The sequence below is a fragment of the Filicampus tigris genome, chromosome 15, assembly GCF_054856515.1.
Source record: "Filicampus tigris isolate MCC_2025a chromosome 15, RoL_Ftig_1.0, whole genome shotgun sequence".
Lineage (NCBI taxonomy): Eukaryota > Metazoa > Chordata > Actinopteri > Syngnathiformes > Syngnathidae > Filicampus > Filicampus tigris.
Window position 1 is genome coordinate 15,414,339 of NC_141231.1, and position 23,837 is coordinate 15,438,175.

General features: G+C 40.6%; 1 protein-coding gene across 7 annotated transcripts in view; it reads right to left on the reverse strand.

Moving 5' to 3' along the window:
- LOC147135722 (transmembrane protein 132C) overlaps positions 1-23,837 on the reverse strand; it is a 163,194-nt gene that overhangs the window by 112,737 nt on the left and 26,620 nt on the right. For 3 of the 7 annotated variants that reach the window (XM_086054099.1, XM_086054097.1, XM_086054098.1), the window contains exons 4-5: positions 21,553-21,672; positions 18,853-19,119 (exon numbers count right to left, since the gene is read on the reverse strand). In XM_086054099.1, the coding sequence (XP_085910225.1) occupies positions 18,853-18,898 (46 nt within the window). In that variant the 5' untranslated portion in view covers positions 18,899-19,119; positions 21,553-21,672. Of the gene's footprint in view, positions 1-9,315; positions 9,621-18,852; positions 19,120-19,295; positions 19,632-21,552; positions 21,673-23,837 lie in introns of those variants that run through there. The other 4 variants (XM_086054103.1, XM_086054102.1, XM_086054100.1 and 1 more) reach the window with 3 other exon arrangements.

The window sequence follows — 23,837 nt, forward strand, 5'->3', positions numbered from 1 at the left end:
TGTTGCACACTAAAACGATCAAACCGTTTTTATTTTTAAGACACATTACCCTTCCTTGAGTCGTCACCTTATCATGGTGAGGGGGTGTTTGTACGTTCCAGCGACCCTACCAGATAAGTTCTCTGTGACGGTCACCCATGACAAACAGGTCTTAGGTGATGGACCAGACAAAGCATGGCTCAAAAAAAAAAACAACCTTTTGACGATGACAATCAATGGCCTTGGTATTCTCTCGGCCGGACGAAGGTCACCGAGGCCCCCTTCTGGAGTCAAGGTGGTGGAGCGAGCGTCTCGCGGCCCAAGGGTAACGTCAATTTGTTAGCTAGCAGGCTACTTTCCCATTAAAAATGTCCCAACGTTAGGACCAAACCGACTAAACCATTTACATTCTAGGGCGATATCTAGATACATTCGAACTAAACTGAAAGTTTTGTATTTGTGTCCATTGTCTCTCCGTGTGTTGGTGAACAAGTTACGCTTTGAGTGAAAATCATGTCAAATGGAACAAGCATAAGGGGCGTTGCCATTTGCAATTTGGTTCTGCTTCATTCGCTGTCGTTTCTGACGAAACCTTCCCTGCAATAAAGCAAGCAATCAATAAATGGCAAACAACGCAACAGTTCTCATCTTCGTGCTTTTTGCAAAAAAAATAAAGTCAAACCCTGGCAGCATATTAATTGAAGAACCCTGCCCTTGACCGAAAAAATGACAGCCTTCACTCTTCAAAGACTATAAGGTCAAAAAGTTTGACGTTACCAAATTGGGGCCTTTGGAATGATATCTGACCAACTTGATTAACCAGCTGGACCCATTACAAAACCGCAAGAAGGTTTAATATACGTAGCAAAGTGACTATGAATGTAAAGCAGCACAGTGCCGGCCGGGGCTTTGATGAGGAGACACGACTTTTGGAGAATATGTCGGGTCATCAGAATCCTGTGATTGCGGCAGAAAATGTGGTAGGAGGGTTCCAGGAGGGGCAGAGCACAAAAACATCTCTAAATGTAAATGGAAATCTAATGAGCTCACCAGAGCATAATTTAATCGCATCTACATATGAAAGCATCTCTGCAATGTACGATATCAGGAAGGGAGTTGTCGTAATTAGCTGGTACACAAATATATATATATATATATATATATATATATATATATATATGAATTCACCTGGTGGTGCTAATGAAGAAAAGTTATTCATATTTAATTAAGACCAGATGCTTTAAGAAATAAGTGACAGCTTATTGCATCAGTACATCTTGTAGATGTTTTTTTTTCCACTGTGGTCTAACCAAAGAGGCTGATTTGACTCAAAGAGCTGCTTTTGTCAATGCCTCTTGAGCAAGGCTGGGCAGACTGCTTTATGTGTTATGTACTAAAGACCAAAAGTACGATAAAATAGCCTGCAGGACAGCCAGGGGGCAATCATTTGCAAGTCTCAAAGATAAAGAAAAAGCATGCACACAAAAAATATGTTCGGGTGCAGTATTTGAAAGGCGCGTACAAAACTTCAAATAAATAAATCAATTAATATATATATATATATATAGTATGCTATTTAGTGTACTTTAATTTTTTTATTATCCGTGCAGTTTGACCAAAGAATATCAGTGACATTTTATTACGACACCTGAGACTTATTTCAAATTGCATATAAGATTTGGAAAATGGCTTTGGAAAAGGTTTGGAAAACGGATGGATGGATGTTCATTTTGATTTGTTTCAGATGTAAGATGGCAAACGCCAACATTTGCTTTTCATTTGCGCAGTGTGACAGGTAAGTTTCACTCAATTCTGAAATGCAAACGACCGAACGAAATAGACGGAGAAGACCAGGAAAAATGGTGCCCCAACGCAAACAAACGCCGCAAAGTGTAGCTGCTCTATTCTACAAAATTGTATCCACACACTTGGACGTAACTCTTTCGACAAAAAAAACCAAAACTGATCAATTAAAGCATTGTTGACTTGTCAGGTGATGGTGAACAATTCATACAATTTTCATCCTATAGCGAAATGATCTAACCCCCTTCTATTGTCTCACGAAAATCAAAAATCAATACCCGGCGGCGGATCTCTGGAGAGGCTGACTCAGATAGGGACTAAAGCAGAAAGGATAAGGAAAAGAAAATGAATGTGCTGATCAAAGTCGCACCCCGCACTGTGAGGGTAAAGACACGAGGGGACCAGCGGGCGAGCTCATCCGTTAGCTTAAATTAAAGTGGCATGTGTCTCCCCCCGCGCTTACTTGAGTCGGGAAGGCACACGTAGCGTCGGTCCAGTGGCAAAGGCCGGAGAAAATCCTGACGCCCCCCCCGAGAGGCCACCGACTGTTACGGAGAGCCCTCACAGGTGTTCACTCACTCAGCTTCAAGTCCACGGTGAAACCAAACGGATTTCATGTCTCTGTTTAAATCCTTCAAGCTTTGGATACACTTGGCTCCCCACCCTTGAACAAACCTCTTAAGGAGTCATTTATCTTTATTATTATTTTTTTTTTACAGAGGCGCTGGGCCCAGATTTCACCCGGGAACATGCTTAAAGCGGTGGTGAATTGGTCATTTGGGAGGGAAAGGGGAAAAGGGGCGAGTGCCAAACAAAGAATGACAACGGACAGTCGTGTGTAAGGACAATGGAATCTCGGTTTACGAAAGACCCGGTTCAGTTTACGGAACGTTGTGTTTTTTTTTCCCTCGTACTTTATAAACATCAGTGGCTCCGTGCTTACGGTATCTTTGTTTTTATGCCTAAAATGGCTATTAGGTTAGGGCTAGTCAATTATTAGTCAATTCTTGACCTTTAGTCAATCCCACACAATCGACCGAATTCTTCACGATCAATGAATGAACTGAGCAATTATCACGCCCGTGCTCGTTAACCAATGCAGTACATGCAGGTAATTGCGGCTTTTATTAGAGCTGCACGATAGTGGGAAAAAAAATGCAATATGCTATACGGTTGGTGAATATAGCCAGATTGATATTATCGCGATATTTAACGTGTTCCTAAAGAAATGATATTTCCTATTATCTATTGAAAGGATTTTTTTTTCATGCATTGTTCTTAGCTAATTAATTGTAGCTACCCTAGATAATGTTCAAGTATCGGGTTGCGATGCGCATTTAAATTCAGATAAATTAGATATAAAAGCACACAATTCCAAAAGAAAACGATTGCATGGGCCAATATCGCGATATCAATATTTTTTCGATACATTGTGCGACCCGAGCTTCTATGGGTTTTTTTAAGTGTGTCCCTGTGACATCACATGATCTTGGTGAAGTACGTCAACTAGTCCGGAAGTTTTCAAACTTCACCTCAGAGGACAGATATTTCGATGCAGTACGGATGTACGGTTTTGCATAAGGACTTTAGGATTATATTTGGACCAATGGTTCGTTTGCATACCAGTGCTTAGCATGGATTAACGTCTGAAAACCGACATTATGGCCCCGCCAATGATCAGATATTTAGGATAATCTGATCGGGCAGTTTGCCAAAGTCTTTCAAACAGATGTTTACAAAACGATTGAGCTGCGTCCAGATTTGGCAATGGCGAAAGCCTTGAAAATTGGAGCGGACGTAAGCGTAGCTTAGTAGCCACCCGCTTGATGCGGGATGGGAAGGGAAGGCGCAAGCGTGACACGGGTCGCCTCCTCCGGTTTGCCGCTTATTCCAGGGCATGCGGGCGGGCTGAGCGGGCGGCAGATTGGCCATTCCTTTTCCATTTGGATTGATCCCGGTGAGAATGAATGTACGGCGCTCTGGTAATTAAATTCTAAAAGAGAAGAAAGGCCACAGATATCTGAAGATTCAAAGTAATGGGTTTGAGGGCGACAGGACAGAGGATGCAATGGACAAAGTGGAAATGTAGATAAAGGATTTCTATTCAGGATAAAGGGTACAAAGCATGATGGGTCAGCGCAGCCAGCTGGTACGAGGCCAACGTCTTGTTGTGGACTTGGGAATGATAAAACTAAACCAAAGAGCTGAAGGACATCATTAAATAAAGTGGAACAACCTTCGTATCGTCGGAATTCTGAATACATGTCAGGGAAGCGTTTTACGCTCGTACTTGGCTTTCTGTTTTTAACCAGACGTCTTCCAAAAGGAGGAGCAACCTCAACTAGTAAAGTGTTAAGACCGTCATAATATGTTTCCGTCATTAAACACCAAGTGTTTTATTGTTATGAACCAAGAATAGGAGACATACTCATCAAACGGGAGCCTCGTGGCACTTCCTGATGATGTCCCGGAACGACAACTACATGGCCCAAATGACAATTTCAACGTCGTCATTCACCGTTTGAAATGGGCTCAAGAGTTACTCCTACAATGTCGCGGTGTGGACTTGAGTCATTGAACTTTTAAAATGAGCTTTATTTTGTTACGGCACCAAGCAGAACGTATTTTATTTTTTACGCTTCGGTGCGTTCAAGACGGGATTTTTAAATGTAATTTGTTTGCATCGATATGTAGCACCGCACCACCGGTATACGATAAAAAATATTTTTATTTGCTTGGGTCGAACTATTGGTGAACTTGTTTATTGTTCTGGATGACGTTAAAAGAGAGAAGAAAGACGTTTTTAAACTGTGAAGTTGTTGATGAGAATAGGATTAAATAAGTTTTTCTTCTTCCCGCTCCTTTTCGAGTGTTAATGATTTGATTTGCATATAGCGAACCTGCACGTTTTCTGCTTTCAGTATTGCTCAAGGCGTGTTTATTTTTTTTTTCTTGTATGCATGTCATTTATGTTCTATGATAAGCAATTCTGCTCGAAACAAATAAGAAATGGAATGGAATGGAACTATATTTGTAGCCATATAAAAAGACATCCCGTTGGGAGAACTTTATTAGAATTCAAAATAAATAAATAAGGCAGTTGGAAACAATTTAGATTGCACTCTCTTTTTTCCGTTGCATGCGTTGCCGAATACTGGCAGATATTGGAAATCAAGTGATTCGGACTCGGATGCCAAAAAATATATATATATATGTTCAGGGACATCCTGAGTTTAAATATACTATAAATATCCAATGACGGTAATGTAAGAATTGGGACGTAAGCCACAATGCCCCATAGTCACTAACACATAGAATGAGAAGGTGTGTCCAAAGTTCTGGCCTGAGATAAGCAAGGCGGTAATGATGAATGCATGTGTCCTTTAAACACTCCTGAAAATGTAATGAGCAGGTAACACGAGCAATTTTTGATTTTCACATACAGCACTGTAACGCATAACCCCCCCCCCCCTTCCCTCCACACACACACACACACATATAAAAACACACACATATATCTTATGGGTGGAATCCATGACATGATTTTTCCTCATTCGTTGATGACATCTGTTCCTCCGCTCCACAGATTGCAATTTGGGGACCTAATAAGGCCTAGCAACTGGTCACCGGCACACTTCATTCTAACTAGAAATTGTCAAATTGCCATTTTCAAGGCTTTCTCGCAATTTTCAGCTCATGTCTGGCCTCAAGCCCACGGGATGGATCAATATCAGTGTCTGATTCTCCTGCCCAATGCATCACCCCGCTGAGGAAATACGCACGCGCCGCGGCTGCAAAGCAATCGACTACACCACAATAACTATACGAATGCGTATGAGACCCACCAGCACCTTCCTGCCAAAAAGCGATTCAAAGTTGGGGAGCAGCCGTATGGTGTTCACAGCTCAAATGTCTGTAACCGCGTCTTTAATTAAACAAAAACACAACTTGAATTATTTTGCCAGTTGCGTGTGAAGGCTGAGAGATGATGTCACAAGGCGAAAAGCAAAAGTAAGAAAGTGAATTTGATGCTAGGAATGACATGACACTCCTCATAGTACATTACAGCAATCTCTGTATATTATGATTTTCTTTTTAATTTATTTATTACTAGTACTACTACTATTAGTTTTACTTCTTATTTTGTCTATAATATGCCTTTATGGCACTGTGTGGCTGCTATGGCCAGAAATGGGTAGTTACGTTATATTTACTCACTCATTATTAGCGGTGGTATTTTACCGAGTACTTACTCTTACTCTAATTTCTGTTAGCCCTCCTCTGGCGTTTCTCACGCAAATACAACAGAAGCCAAAACTAAATTGAAATAAACACATAACAGCACAATCTAACACTGAAGTGAAAATACAGTTCCACAACAAAATATGCACACACACACACACAAAAAAAGGCACGATGAGTGATGCTGATCCAAATGCTTCCATGTGTGCAAATTTGATTTAAAAATGTGAACAGTTAACACTTCAACCTGAAGCTCATAAAAAAAAAACAAATACAGTCAATAACAATAACAATAAAGTCGGTTTTTTTTTGGTGTTAAAGAGAAGCTAAGAATTACTGAGAAATTTGAATCATTGGTCTCAGCACAATTAGTTTAAAAAGTGTCAAAGTCTTTTCATTGAGGCATGGTACCATTCTTTCACGCCAGCCAAGATTTCACTGGACTTGGCGGCCGTCTCTGCAATAGCTAACAAGCTTTGGAGGTCTGCTTGTGACTCTATTTTTTGGTTTGCGTTTTTGGTGGCAGCCCTCTGTAATGTTTACCTCCCTGGAAAGTAGCTGGGCCGCAATAGCGAGGCAATTGCATCCCGCAAGCCACTTCCCCGTAGGTTTTGAATGTGAAGTGTCCGTCAAGATGAAAATGATGAAGTGGATGATTATAATCTTCCACAATCCCACCGTGGCGGGATTCATTAGAGGGAGACGGTGGTGACAAAGTGGTTGTTTTGGCAATTTCCCCACACGGGCCCTCAACCAAAACTATTCGGGGTCTCAATCCCACAATTTTGAGATTACGGCTCCCTTTATTAATCCGTCCTCACTTTGGCGAGCGGCTCCTTGTTGATCTGGCCTGTAATGGATGAGCTCGACAACGGCATTCAAAACAATCGCTTTCCACAATTGTTCCACTGCTTAGCTTTTAGAAAGCGTTTGCCCTTTCCCAACGGTTGAAATTGTCTCTTTCCCGTGGATTTGTGAAATGAACCATTATATGGAAGAAAAAGCATTTTACAAACATATAAAGAAATATATATAAAAAAATAAGATGCCACAGTCTACAAAAATCAAAATTGATCGCTTTCCCAAAATGTAATTGAAACATCAACATGAAGGAGTGCCCAGTGCAAGACAAATGCAAAAAAAAACATTTCTGGCAACCAGATTTCTTTCCTTAATTGAAGATGCTCCGCTTGGGAGCCTCTGAGAGGAAGGTTGATGTCTGCAAACATCTGTTCCCCTACGACTGCAGTCTGCTACCAGTTAACCTGATATGACAGACGCCTCTCTCCCAGCTAGCCTGTAGCTAGTTTTAATGACATTTCCATTTAAGCAATCAGCTCAAACTCAGACAGACTTCATACCGAACCACCCACCAGTGATTCGTTAGGCCGTTTGAGATAAACGCGGCTCGACACTTGGATTGATTTGAACAAACAAAATCATAATAAGACTAACGGAGTGGAACCTTGAAAGGATCGGTCGTGCAATCTGAAATTCAAACACAATGGTGAAAAAAATGTTCAAAGCGGCATCATTCGTGAAAGGTTTTTCAGGGCCGATACCGATTATTAATAGCCAAGGAGGCCGATAACCGATATTTGGAGCCGATATTCATTTTCAGTAAAAAGGAACATATTGACGTCAAAATCCCCCCACATTTTTACTCTTTTAACTTTGTTGAAACGTCTTTAAGAGCAATTTTTCAGATTTGCATAATGTTGATTTCTTTAATTATAACAAGAATTTTTTGGCAATATCCGTTTTACATGTTTTGTTATAAAATTCTAACAAAAAGATAGCTCCATGTAGTAATCTACAGTAAATGAAGTTCTGCAAAATTTCTAAATGTCACCTATCTTTGTTTTGATTTCAACTAAGTTTTTAATTGATTTATCATCGGCCATCAGATTTTTAAAAAAGGCAGATGCCGATACTCATCAAAACGCCAAAAATCGGTGCCGATAATCGGCCCCGACGATAATCCGTCTATCCCTAGCGTAAAGATATTCCAAATCTAAACTACAAACTACAAATTTCCTCCTATGAAACGTTCCCCCTCAAGTCACTTTCCCGGCACTCTCTGCCAAGCCTTGAAGAAACTCCAGGAAGGATTCTTCTAGGATCTTCTGCAGCTCATTCGTCATGGCCATCTCAAAGTCATCCACATCTACCAAACGGGTCCCTTTGATGACCCCTTTGAAATTGGGAAAGCGGGAAACCAAATCAACCGAGCCAGGTCGGGTGAGTCGAGAAGTTGCTCAGGCGCCGCGATGCTCTTCTCGGCCAGGAACTGTAGGATGCTCAGGGCACTGTGAGCAGGCCTGTTGTCGTGGTTAAGCAGCCATGACTTTTTCCTACCGCAATCGTCACCTCTACTCTCGTACGGAACAAAGCAAACGCTGCAGGATCTCAACCTGTAGTTTGTAGTTCGTGTTTGAAATGGAGCATATCTTTTATCCCTTTCCTACTTTCCATTCGCTGTTACCACTTTCCCACAAACAAAACCAAGATAACGAGGGTCAGCAGAGTTGCGTTCCGATGGCAGTAACCCGAATTTGCGCGTAATTCGGAATGTGTTGTTATACTGAAGAAGCAGTCACGTCATACTATAGTGACAGTAAATATTTTGGTGAAAAAGCCCATCAAATGAAAACCAATAATACATTCTTAACGGCGTTGCGCAAACTAGATTCCGTTCGGAACAACAAAATGTCCTTGCCATCGTAAACTGAGGACCGGCAGATACTATGCGCTACCTTTTCTAGTATCTCATTCGGTGGGGTTTCGAGCGCGCAAAATCGAGACCATATGGTGACTTTAACCACGGCTTGTCGCTTTAAAGGTCACAGCTAGAAATAACCGAAACGTAAATGCTAACATCAGATCATCTTGTTGCTGTGGCTAACATCTGGACACTGCAGTATAATACCCCACTCGCCACTTTGCTGCAGCAGTCTGTTTTCTTGCTTCTTCTGCTGAGTCTCTTTTCTCTCTCTCTCCAAAAAAAAAAACTCTCCTGACCATCTACAGGAGAGCATCATCCCCCCGCCACCCATTGCTCAGAGTGATGCGTTCATCAATAGGCTGTGATTTTTGTAGACTCTCATGATACAATTCTGAAGCCCCCCCCCCAAAAAAAAAACAACACTCACAAACTGAGGTAAGTAGAGCCAAGTTACACTCATTAAAAATGTGAATATACTGTAATTTTTTTGCGTATGTTTAAGCCATTTTTCAAAAAATTTCAAGCGCATGTACAGGTCTCAGCAGGGCTTCGATGCATTAACTCACGATTGGTTTGTTCAGGCGAGGAGGTCCGGAGTCAAGACGTGTTTGCTTCCAAATGTCCAAATGATGCTTTCAGATAATGCTGAACTTGAAAAACCTTATCTGACCCAGGCCTGCTCTTTGTCCACACACACACACACACACACACACACACCTGACTTAAGGCGGCCATCTTGCTTTTAACCCTTGACCTCACCAAGGAGAGCACGCCTCTAAATGCAGTAGCCGTATCTGGCCATTGAGGGGCATACTACACAAAAATGAGCACAAAGATCAAGACTTCAACAACAGAACAACTTGTACATTAATTTATCCCAACCATAACAAAACGATTTACTTTCATTCCACAAACCAAAATAAGTGATTTACACAAAAAATACAACTGCTTTCAGAGAGAGTGGCTCCAACAACTATAGTCCCTGTACATGTTTTATGGTTGTGTCTCTATTCCCATCATTTTCTATGGTAAGAAATTGAAATCCAACGAAGGAATTTCCCAGCGTTTGAAGAGCTGGCAGTAGACGTATGACAGATGAACTAAAAAGTTGTTACAGCCGTGGAGATTCGCAGCAGCCCCAACAGACTTTATGACAGCGGAAGCCCGCCGGGAATATCGTTGACGGAATCAATCATGTTCTCCGGACCAAACAGCACAAACCAATAGCTTCTTGCTCATAAAAGTGGCAGAAGTCTCCTATCGTGACTATATTTGGCTCTTCTTTGGTAGATATGACATTTACTCACGCAAGAAAACAAAGAAAAAATGTTGTACGATGCCGAAAAGTGATGTAGTGTCAAGCCCCCCAACCCCCACCCACCCCCCTCCGGGTGACTGACTTGTGAAATAAGAGGGCTGGTGATGTCGGATATGTCAGTATTCCGAACAGAAAAAGACAGTGTTAACCTTTTTTATTTTTGTCTATTTTTTTTTTTTCTTTCCCATGATTGCGTAGCTTCATTATAATTTCTGTTTGATTTGCAGGGTGTGTGGCGAGCTCGCGCTTGCGAGTGTTACGTTAGTTATGCTAATAGTCGACAGACCTCCCGCTGATGTGCGATCCCTTCCCAGTTGGGGGGCCTGTGAAGATCCTTGCCCGCAGAGACGGGTCTGTGTGTTCGTCTCAGCGTAACTGTTTACAGTCCGAAGTCACGGCTGGCGGCTTTATCGGCGGCGCGCGCGCACAGCAGCGTTGTGCGACTGTGCGCGGCGAGGCGCATCGGCTCAGTTCTTCATACGCCGACCATGGTTGGGTACACCGTGTCCACACTAGGAAATATTTTGCCATGTATCAGCAATTATTTGAACTTGAAAAATTATTGTGAACAGAGAGACAATAGCATCTTTAGAGAACCTGTAAAAGTCCATTTGGTTTGTTTTTTTTTTGTGTGTAAACAACACTGATGGAATAGGGCAAACAAAGTCTATCCATCAAATTTCGGTATCGCTTGTCCTCAAAAGGTGAGCTGGAGCTCATCCCAGTTGACTTAAAGGAAATAGTCAACCCAAACCTATTTTTTCCAAGAATGTGTTCTATGCAAGCCCACTAGAAAGAAACAAGCCATTCTGATAAATATTGCGTTTGTGGAATAAGAGTTAATCCACCTGTTTTTAGCCATCTCTGCAGGCGGGCACTTTGTCACTTCTGTCGACTGAAAATGACATCACAGTTGCTCAGGGCTCAGGTAACGGCCAATCACGGCTGACCTGTTTTCTGAAGCTGAGCCGTGATTGGTTGTTACTTGAGCCCTGAGCAGTTGTGATGTCATTTTCAGTCAACAAAAATAACAAAATGGCCGTTTTCTGAGATAGCTAAAAATGTCTAGATTTGCTGCTTAACTCATATTCCACAAACGCAATATTAATCAAAATGCCGTCCTCACTTTGGTAAGGGCGAGAGGCAGTGTTTATGACACATTTATCTATGTTTATTTATGTATATGTATCTAAATTTACAGAGCGGTCAGGACACTTACCATGTGGCGTTAGCACTAGCATCACCGCTGACGTGACTGTTCGGCGTTGTGTGCAATGCTTTTAAACTAACTTGTGAATAATTACTTTAATGTTGTCATTATCTATGCTCATAATCGCACAGGGGCACAATAACAATATGTTTTATTTATAGGCGCCTGGATATGCACTCCAGGACACAGTACAGGGCATGAATAAAAACAATAAAAGCGATAAATATAAAAAGTTATTCTCGCCGTTATCATGACTAGCGCTGTCAGCTACAGTAATCACCTAATGTACATAGCTAATTAAACCCCTCCAAGACATCTGCTGTTTTATACACCGAAAATGGTGGTTTTGGAACAGAAAATAACAAACGCATGTCAGCATGTGATGCACATGCAGAGGGGCCAATTTCTCCTCAAATTACCGCAATAATGTGTTATGGCTCAACACGTTTTTGTGTTTCCACAAGAAGAAGTGTTTATCTGGGTCAATCCACACATTGGGCCATTTTGAAAACAAAATGTTCTCACAATACGTCTCACAAGACTATTATTCCTAATATGATTTTGCAACCATTCCCCTCTCCGGATAAAATGCTTATTCCTTGCAAGAGCCGACATGAAAAGACTATGTGAAAGAAAATGTTATCCATCGCGTGTAAGGTAATTTAAATGATACAATTATACTAGGTATATCTGCCTTTTACTGAGACCAACTTACTGTTAAAGGTGTGAATTTTTTTTCCTGAGGACAAAAACTGTCACAATAATAAGAGCACTCTTGCCAGGAGAAAAACCATAACAAGTTGTAAAAATGCTTAAAACATCAGCAATTGAGTGGGTTAATGGAAAAGGTTGAATGCTCTGTGTAATAATGGATTTTTTTTCTCGGAATGAAACAACCATATTGGCAGATTTCCAACATGTCCTTCCATTAATACGGTCCATGTCCACATTGTAGTTCAATGTTTGTAAGGTCCCTCTGGTTGTACTAATCAATATTTCTATCATTAATGCTTCAAATGACTTTGTGTAATGAAAAGCGTGTCCGTTACGGTGTGGGACAAAATGCACAGGTGTAATTCCACAAAGCAATTCTGATCCAATCAAGAATGTTTTTTTTTTTTAATTAAGTTAAAAATTGTAAATCCACATTTATTTTTTCACCTTTGGCAGCTGGCTAAAGTAAAGTCTCTCCTTTTACTCAGAAACACTTTCATTTAGAAACAGTAATCCTGGTCTTTGTTACATCTCGGTAGGATTACAGGAATGTACTTTATTTTGGAGTCGGCCAGTCCTCCATCAAGCATCTCCAGTTGGTCCAAAATGCTGCTACTCGCCTACTTACTACTAATATTAACTACTTTCATTTTGTTAATTTCTTATTTTACTCGACTTTGTTTTCATATGACTGATTTTTATTTTTAAAGTGCTCTATAAATTGAATTGAGTTAATCACCTTTATTCTGAATGGTTGTAACTGTTTACATTTTGTTTAGCATTTTTACTATTTCTGTATCATGTTGTCTCTATTATTTTATTTTGGCAGACAAAACATATTTTTAAGCTGCTATTGACAGCGAGTGTTTTCCTCGAATCAATTTACCAGGGAATTCCAAGAAATGTACCTTTTAGCTGTCTATAATTGAGTGACATTTATGAATTTTACAATGACCTGGATTCCTTCTTTTCATTTACTACCCGCATACATAGAGATTAGAAAATCATATTTTGCATCATTCTGACAAATATTTCACATGCAGTATGTGTATTAAATCAATTTGAATCCTACTCATTTTAATTAGACAATTGCACAGAAGGCATTTATCTATTTACATTTGCACATTTTTTTTTTTTTTTTTTTTTTTTACTTTACACTCGTTTCAAATCAATGCCAACACAATCCTAATATACATTTAATTTTTGTTTAGAGTACAGCCTCTGTGTTACGAGCCATCCGATATGACATATGGCTCACTGGTGCAGTGTTTGCTCGTACTGCTCCCTGGAGCCTGGTGTACGATACACAGCTGCACATAGGCCAAACCAGCCTTCATCCATCACTGCATGGTACTGCACTTGCACCGGAGCTTGGAAATTGTGAGAGAAAAGTTCCTCGGTTTCCTCGCTTGGCTAACAGGGAGGATGATAAATGTATTCGCTGAAAAAAAAAAAAAAGACATCAAATTGTGATATTGTATTTAACATGCTCATTTTTGTACCCAGGTTCCTGGATTTCAACCTCAGCTCAGGTCTTCCAGTGTGGAAAATTGCCATGGGTTTAAATGTGAGTGTGAATGGTAGTTTGTCCACCACACCCGAGGAAAAAAAAAAAAAAAAAGAGAGAGAGAGAGACCGAAGGCGTAACCGATAAGGATTCAGTCATTTGCCGTTCACTGCGGGCACATCCTCACGGCCTCACGCTGACCTGTTTACTTCAGGAGCTTTGCTGAATCTATGGTGGAATAAACACTTCTGGAAAACAAAAAAAAAAACAAAAAAAAAAACAAGGGTGAACCTAGGAGTTAGCCTTCAAAACTGAAGGTACCTCACATTGCTACAAGGATTCAGAAGTGATGTTATTTAATTGATTGTACATTCACTTCGATAGCATTTAGTGTTAGCGTAACAGTCCATTACGGAGAAGTTACGCTACCAACGTAGTGGCCGTGGCTAACGTCGGCTTGTTTAAAGTGCTAATGCTACATTAGCACCGCTAGCTTTGCTATTTTATCGAAGCAGCATATGCCTTCTCTGTGCCTATTTATCTCGACTACGCGCATTTAGAGATGAGCGCCATGAATGTCCATGTTTGGGAAACATTCTGGTGCACCGTGCTGAGGGGCGTGGCTTCGGTCAAAGACTTGACGAGCAGGGAGGTGTTAGTGTACGTTAGGAGTTAGCGAGGTGAGGCTCATTGCAAGCAGTTTTATGACACTTTAAGCAGCCAACAAGAGAATAACTGAGGGAATCGTTTTTTGTTTTTTTTTCTCCACATACAAGAATATTTCAGAAAATCATCGTATATTTCAAGCTTCAACTATAATAGCAAACCCCTTACTTCAAGTTGAGGAGTTGTTCAAGTAATATCCCCCAAGACTTTAACCTCCAGAGTTTATATTTCACAGCTGTAATGTTGGCATAAGATCATCTGTTTTAAATCTCGGGCTTTCCACCTCTTTCGTCAGTCTCCCACTGAGCTAACCCTTGTGAAGCAGCCTGGAATAAGCATAATCCACAAAATCCACTCTAGCCTAAATTTAAAAAAAAAAAATGTATGCTTAATAACGCCAAGTGAAAATCAAATAAATAAACTTTCGGGAAGATTCGAAGCAAAGAAGGGCAGGGCAGTGAACTGCGGGTGTGAATCCAACCAAAGCACATTAGCGAGAAACAAAGCTGAACAGACAAAATCCTTAATGTACGACGCAATAAAAGAAAGCACAGTGAGCTCCATTATGCAAGGCTGATTTGACTGGGGGCTCATTGGAAATGTGTTAATTGGGGCTCATTAAAGCCTTTTAATTCAAGAACGACCCATCAAACATAAATGGCCTCCTGTTATCGTAGTGGAGAAAACTAGTCAGGTGTTGCCTGAAAACCCTCTCTGGGTCTATTTTACCAGGATTGTTTTTGTCTCATCTTGTCTGTCTTAAATTAAGACTCAAGTGGACAACGCGTTTATTAGCAATATTAGAGAGGGAGAGGAGAGGAGCACACTTTTGAAACTTATTGGATTCATCCTTTGCTCGGTCAAATGGGGATTAGCGAAATGTTCAAACTTTGAGGCTAAGCATGACTTTTTAGCGGTTTCTTTACTTTATTGTATGAAAAAGAAATAACAGAGTCACCTTTTGGTTCTGGTCCGGCGGCACCATCCCTCTGCCACAAATGGAGTCAATTAACTTTCACCATCTCCGATACAATGTGACGATAGCGGATTGAGAACAATGGATTTCTACTTGATGCGGAATGCACGGATTTTCACATTTGATCGTATCAGCGTTCTTTTTTATCATCATTGATTGTTTGTATAGAACCTAGAGACACATCACTAAATCACAGCCAAGGGAGTCCTATTCTAATTTGGAACAATGCCCTTTAAACAAACGCAGTCAACAAGTGCCGGTAATGAAAATTATGCAGCATTCAGGAGACAGTGAAAATATTTTGACACAATCAGTAGTTCCACAAGTCTTTTGACCACACAAAAATACAGAAGCAAATCATGTTTCTATTACTCTCAAGTGTTTGGAATTGGAAGAAAAAAAATGCTAATACAAATCTGTAACTGGAGGATACAGCAAGCTATTTTTTGTGCCGTTGAAAATCGCACACCTATTAATAAATTAACCTACAATTTCTGCCCCGCAGAAAAGTCATACCTTGGCCATCCTCTCTTCTGAGACCTTTTTCTGTTCAACACAAAAGTGCCAAGCCATCAGACTTTCATACAGTGCACCGGCATATATGACAGCGGACAGTGTGACAAGTCATCTTTATGGGAGCATTTCAAAATGATTTGGTGGCTTGTCTGACAGCATGCCCAAAGTATCCCCTCCACAATTTGCCTGTCAGTGTCCACATCTCATGGAGAAACCAGCAATTTGGCATATGGTCGTACTTGTACAATACTGAAACAAATGAAGTCATTGTTATTTTCATTTAGATTACATTTTTAACGGAACCTCTCTCAGAGGATTCTGAACTCCTCCGGAATAATGCTGACCAGACATCAGGCTGTCCTTCTTTTGACAGCAAACAACAAACCGAAAGCAATTGCAAGTAGTAGTGCACTCCATTTTGACCCCACAGCAGCTAACGGATTCATCAGTTAGTGTGCCCGCTTCTATTTCTGATCCCAACCTATTACGGATGTCACAATATTGGCAAAATCGCGATATTAAAATTGCTACGATATATCGTTGTCGTCATGTCGCCATATTAATAGCAGCAAATCTGTTTGAAACCCAAGTTGTTTTCCATTTGTGCAGTTCCAGCACCCTCTGGTGGTTAGTTTATTAGTGCAGTTTAATTTGATGTAGCCCATGACTGGCCAAGCCTATTTCTTTGTGAATGCTATTACGTCCAAAAACAGAATCGATCCATCCATTATCCAATCCGGTTATCCTCTGTGATTTAAAAAAAAATTTTTTTTTCTAATATGAGCTCTTTTTTTACAATATCGTGAGCCTTTTATATAATCGCCAACCCCCCCCGAATATCGTGATAATTATCGTATCGCGAGGTTCATATCGTGATATTATCGTATCGTGACATTTGGATATCGTGACATCCCTTTATCATAAAGTCTATAAATTTAAAATACCTCTTGAGAAAAAGCAAAAGTCTGCCTGGGTACAGGCAATATTTGATAGAGGTTATGAAAACATCAATCTGACTCTACAATCAATCCATCAATCAAACTGTGAGCTGAGTTCTGGCGCAAAGAACCTCTGTGGTGGAAGGCATATATGGATTCAATGTCTCCAAGGTTACGCCAGTGCAATCCAACAATGACGAAATGTGACACAATAACTATCCCCCAAAAAAACAAAACAACAACTGAACCAGCCAACTAAGTGCACTCAGGTTAATCACTCCATTGACACGAGCAGGTCGTGGAAATTGCCAAACAATCTTAATTTAGGCCACCACCAAATCAGAGATGCCTTTGCATTCCTAAATGTATTTTGGACGCTGATTTTAAAATGTACCTTTTTTTTTTTTTTTCGAACACATCAGGTTTTTAAGATATCGTCATTTTTTGTTTTTTAACTTTGACCTTTGAGTAGCTTGCGTAATATATATTTTACCATGATTCTGATTTATACTGTAGCTATTACGTTTTACAAAAAAAAAAAAAAATTCACCTGTTGCTGAAACAATCCATTACTTCATAAACATTATTAAATATATTATATTATTGTTTACTAAACTCCAACAACAACAAAAAAAAAAACAGTGTTGACAGGACTTAGATATGAATGGACTGCTAATGCCGCTTACTCGCCGTAGCGGGAAGAGAAGCCATCGGCGGCCATCTTGCGTTGCCACACGCAAAGTGCGCCTAAATGGAATACAGTGATTCCTCTGCTGTTTTTTTCACATTATTTTCTGTCTCTACGGCAAAAATGCCACAGTGTGCCTCTTTTGTGCCCATAAGTCTGGGAAAAGCGCCACATGCCCATTTCATCAGTATGAATGTGATTATAAACATTCTCTTATAAGGTATATCTCCGAGTGCTATTCAAAGATTTGTCTCCGCTATGTTGTCCGATCCTTCAACAATGAAATGAAAGTAGAGCTCATCAGAAAAAAAAAAAATCTGCTGTGAAATGTAAACCTAACCTTTGTAAGTCACGATTCGGGTGTTACTTTAAGACATTGTATGAAACGTAGCAGTTTGTTGTCATCTAAATGTACGTTCAATTAGTTTGACAATAGACTGCAGATCATCTTGGGATCAGAGATTCAGCTGTCCTGCAGCCAAGATTGTTCAGCCACAGTCTGCATCTATTGCACACTCAGCCTTCAACAAGTCTACATCCCTCTTGTTGGAGACAGTTGTGAAGATCAGGCTGGCACAAAACGGGCACAGAATATTTGCGCTACAACTGGATGCTGAAGTGTGCCGGATTAGTTCTTGGCCAGGGCGACGGGCTTCCGGGAACTGTGTCATCAGGCTATCAGACTGACAACTGTGAAGTCTGTAAACGTGTTTTAGTGGCCAATAAACTGTAAATCCACTTCACCATCGCGGGTGCGCACAAGACCAGAAAACACGCGTATACAATCACACCAGTCTTCGGCCCACAAGAAAAAAACAAATAACCATCCATTTTTCGATATCGCTTAATTGCTCTTGTCCATCCAACTGATTTAGAAGCGGCGAACATGAGACATGCCAAACTTTGGTCCACCGTGCCGCCCACAAACAAATACTTCCAACGCAATTTCACATTTTTTCCACATCGTTTTGGATAAACCTGACGAGGATAAATGACATTGAAAAAAAAAAAAAAATAGCTGGATGTTTTCAATTATAAGTAATAGTCATTCTGAAAAGTGCTTTCCATTGTGCTTGCTGCAATGCCTTTTTCTGAAAATGGATTTAAAGAACAAACGGCCACGGTCACCCAAAAGGTGAAAAAACAGGTGCACAATCCAAAACACAAGGAGAGGTGCTCAAATCACATGTATGGCTTTATGTTGCAGCCTGCTGAACTGCAGCACCCTGCATCACATTTGTCACACACCCGCACCCACCCACACACTCCAGGCAACTGTCACGGCGCATTCATGTTAATATTACAAGTCATTTTGTATTCTGCCACAACAGCTTACAGCTAATTACGAGCCTCATAAATTATCTATGTCCGCTTGGCTGAAAGGGAATCATTTGCATTTCATGATTGTTCCCCACCGACTCAAACGACTCCATAAAAGTTAAATCACATGCACTATTCCTTATTATGGGGCCATATATTTTACGTACCGTCTTTGCGTACTGCTTATATCACGCCACGTGATGTGCACGCAAGTGTTCCGTGTATGTGGCATCTCGATGAGATTTCTTACCTGTGCACAAAAGTGCTGCGAGTCCCACGCACCGAAGCGGCTCCATGTCTTGGCTTGTTATCGTCTTTTTTTTTTTTTCTTCTTCTTCTTTTTTCTTTCGAGAAGAGCCGCAGGATCGCTCCCAAAAGCACCAAAAGCCTTACTACTTGGCACGCAATTTATCCTCTCCCGAAGCTGGTCTCCATTTGAAAGTGAGCAGATCTACTGGCCGTGCCATGTCACACAAGAGAATGGAAGTGGCATTCGACGTTCCCCGCCACCTGAAATCTAAATTGAAAAAAAAAACAAAAAAAAAAAAAAAACGCATGCAATCAATAAGCCTGTTCATCACATGCATTATTATGTATTCGACTTGAGTTACATAGAGAGGTAAGTAAGCGACGAGGATGATAAAACAATGGTTGGGTGGTTTTTGGCTGTGCGTAAAAACGCGCCGCATTTACCTTACTCTGCAGTTTGTGTACGTCGACTCGCTCTCGTCACTTGAAGTAAAATTAAACCTTACTCATGAAGTTTGCACACACACGCATACGCAAAAAAAAAAAAAAAAAAAAAAAAGGTCTTCAACCATTGCCAAAAAAGAGGTCATCCCAACTCGCTCCGGGGAACAAGTGTGTGGCAAAACAAAGCAGGATATGTGCGGGGAAGAGTCCGTCAACTTTCCACGCGGGGAACAAATCATTCGTGCACAGATTCGTGGGTTTGGATCCTCCCTGCACCCTGTGGCGCTGATCGGTGAGTGCGGGTGCACAAACTGAGGGCTTGAACGCAGCAGCCTTGGATTGGCAAACTGGAGAGTCACGTCACAGGGCCATTTAATTCGCGGCTGATATCAAACGGCAATAATTGCCTTTTAAGTCTTTTTTAATTCAGATATTAAAATTACAGTTACCTCAAATGTTCTTTTTTTAAATCAATCCAAATGCATAAAGATGAATTGTGCGTAATATGCATATCCTATTGATTCCTTGAGGGCAATTTGGATATCAGAACCAATATTGCTTGTTAAAATCCGGACCCAAAACACTCGATGTTTTTGATTTAACTCCAATCTGCTATCTAGTACAATACTGATTAGTTTAGACAGCATCATAACTTACCACACTCTGTCTTAAAACCAATGACTCAGGAAAAAACAAATAAAATAACACTCCCATTACTGGGTGAATCATTAGTATCGTTATGGGAGAGTGCTGCAACTGGTTGGGCCAATGGCGGTATCATGAGAAGCAACAGTGCCCCCTAGAGGGAAATTTGGACTGCAAGCAGCTGTCCTCTATTTGCTCCAATGACTCATGACAGACAGCACTGTAAACTCTACGAGCCTGCTTTTGAACAGTGGGACACAAAAAGAGAGAGCGAGAGAGAGAGAGAGAGAGAGAGAGAGAAAGAGAGAGAGAGAGCATATTGTTTGTAATGAGTAATTTCTGATGCCGTGCAAAGGTGTCTTTGGTTGTACCTGGCATATTATCACTGTTTTCACACTTCTGAAAGGGTGACTCACAAAGGATGTTCGTTCATAAGAAGTTAAATAATGTCTCTGGGAACATTGCGCGTGACTACCGTACTATCCAAATAGAATTACTGCTATAATGATGTACACAAAAGTAATCAAGGTTACCAAACTTAACGAAGAAATTTAAAAAAAACTACAATTGGGAAAAAAAAAAATTCTTGAGGAAATTTAAAAAAAGGAAAATGTCTGAATGTAGCCAAAGAGTCTTCATTAGAGCTACATTTAAAGTAAGTATAATGAAAAATGCAAAAACCGTGGACCAAATTAATTGGACAACTGTTTTTGTTTTTTTTACACCTATAGGCAGGGGCCCATGACTGGCAGGGGTCCTAGAAAATGGCATTTTCAATTTGCAGTCTCGGAATAGCGGGGCCCAAAGTGATATTTCTTTCATGAGGCCCTAAATTCCTCAGATAGTCCCCACTAACAGACATAGAAGACATATACACACACTGACATCGTAACTCCAGTGTTGTTTGCCAGTGCCTGAGGAAAGTCGGGCTTCAGTAACTTTTTTTTCCGGCTCTTCCACAAGTCTAGTAATGAACATTGTTTGGACCAATTTGACCCTTCAGGGCCACCATATTTCCTCATCTTCCGCAATGCAGAAGTGAGCCAAATAAGTCAGTGTCCATCCATTCATTTTTTAAATGGCACATGAATGCCGAATAGACAAACATCAAAATAAGCATATGCAAAATTGTTTTTTTTTTTTTTTTAAGAATGGGGAAAAAAAATGGAAGCATAACCTCAAAATGATGGCCTTAAAGAGGGAAATCAACCCAAATATTTTTTTCAAGAATACATTTAACAAGCCCACAAGTTGAAACACGGCATTCTGATTAATATTGCGTTTGTGGCATAACAGTTAAGCAGCAAAAGCCACCTCTTTTTAGCCACCTGAGGGGGCGGCCATTTTGTCACTTCTGTCGACTGAAAATAACATCACAGCGGCTCAGGGCTCAGGTAACGACCAATCAGCCGTGATTGGTGATTGAACGCGCACAACACTTTCTCGGGAGGACGGACCGGGAGCTCAAACGGGTTTGAGCGGGTCAAACGAACTGCAATTTTCATTCACGTGCTCAAGTTGCACGTGCTGGTCTTATTCCACAGAGCATTAGACTTACACAAAAGCGCACGGTCTTTTTGTATGCTTCTCAAATTCAGAGTGGGATTCTTACCGGCTGAAATGTAGACATTTTTGGCAGACACAGATGACGGGGCATGACATTTCCGTAGTCCATCCATCCATTTTCTACACCACTTATCCTCGCTCGGGTCACGGGTGAGCTGGAGCCGATCTATAAGGCAAATATGGATTTCTGCAGGTTTCAAACCGGCCCGCCTCATCATTTTATGCGGCCGGCGAAATCAAATCAAGCATGTCAATGTCATTGACGCTTGATAAAAATCAAACCAAAATTTCAAATTGTCATATGTAATAAATAATAACTTTGAGATATTGCAAACATTTTCTTGTTATCTCATTATTACTTGAGCAATAATCGGACAAACTCTTATTCTTAACTACTTGATTTCAAAATGAGTTATCTATCGTTTGTTGTGTCCTGAGGAGTTGATTAAACATTAAACTGGAGCTACAATGTGGCCGGCGACAAAAATGAGTTTGACACCCCTGCTATACATAACAATAAACAAGTGAGCAGAATGTAAACAGTAATTATAGTGGGGTTTTTTTTTCACAAAAACACTCAATAAATAAAAAAATAAAAAAAGAGTAAACCTATGAAAACACAGTAAAACAATACAGAAAAAGAACCGGAGAACTCTTACATACACCAGGCTGTCTATTTACATGTACAAACTGTCCGGAAAATAGACCAATGGACAGGTTCAGCTACAAATTTAGAGATACTGAATGCCTCAATACTTAAATGGAAAGTCAACGCAAACATTTTTTTTTCAAGAATATGTTCTATGCAAGCCCACTAGTTGAAACAGGGCATTCTGATAAATATTGCATTTGTGGAATAAGCATTAATCCACTCGTTTTTAGCCATCACTGGGTGCGGCCATTTTGTCTTCTGTTGACTGAAAATGACATCACAACTGCTCACAACGACCAATCACGGCTCAGATTCAGAAAACAGGTCAGCCGTGATTGGTCGTTGTGAGCAGTTGTGATGTCACTTTCAGTCGGCAGAATACAAAATGGCCGCCCCCAGGGATGGCTAAAAACGAATGCATTTTGCTGCTTGACTTATATCCCACAAACGCAAAATGAATCAAAATGCTGTGTTTCAACTAGTTGGCCTGCTGGGAACATATTCTTGAAAAACATATGTTTGGATTGACTTCCGCTTTAACTCTAATATACAATATGCTGAATCGAATTCGAATCTGTAAACTTTCCAACTACTGTAATACATCATCAGATCTTTTCGCTCAAGCCGCAATGGAGGCGTTTGAGTATGCAATAAAAGGGTCTCCCAACCACTGGGAGAGTCAGCAGTCCGGCCACTGAGGCATGGCAACATCTGTGCTAAACAGTGGTTAAAGGTTATCAAAGGAGCACAGTGACCCAGCGGACGTTGGAGGCGAGGGGCTCACCCTTCATCCGCCCCTCAAACTTGCAACACTCGACTCCTTCAGCTCAATACAAGGAGAATGGGATATCAAATGTGTATCGGATTCAGAATTCCCCTCTCGGAGGACGTCACTCGAGGAAGCTGAGTCAAGCGGAGGAGTGGATGTAAAATATGAATTATGACTATTGCTCTTTGATATACTGACACGCAGCGCTTTGGTTGCATTCAGAATATCACGCTTTCGCGCCAGATAGAACGATCACATTTCCTGTATACGCCTTAGAATCTTGATCATTTAACACGGGAAGGGTTATGAAAGAGGACGTTGATGTTGACGACACTGATGTTTGAACAGGATCAAGGCTCAAAATGGTTCTTGACTCGGTTGATAATTAAAGTGGAAGTCAACCCCCAAATGTTGGATGAGCCCCCACTAGCCTAAACTTGATATTTTGATTGTTTGTGGAATACAAATTAAGCCACAAAATCCACCTTTTTATATACATCTCAGGGGGCATGTTACAACCAATCATGGCTCACCTGTTTTCTGAAGCTGAGCCGTGATTGGTTGTTACCTGAGCCCTGAGCAACTGTGATGTCATTTTCAGTCAACAGCAAGTGACAAAATGGCCGCCCCTGAGCTGGGAAAAAACGGATGGATTTTGGTGTTTAACTCATATTCCACAAACACAATTGTAATCAGAATGCTGTGTTTGGAGTTGTGGGGGCGAATACAACATATTATTGTAAAGAAAAAATTGTATGTAAAATGTAAAGAAGAAATTTTTCTTCATTCTTATACGTATACTTAAACCTTACGGTACTGGCCGGCTGCTCAAAATTAGAAATATAAGTGGTAAAAATCCCAAATGGGTAAAACTAACTACAGTATATGTATACATTTCGGAAGGGACTTT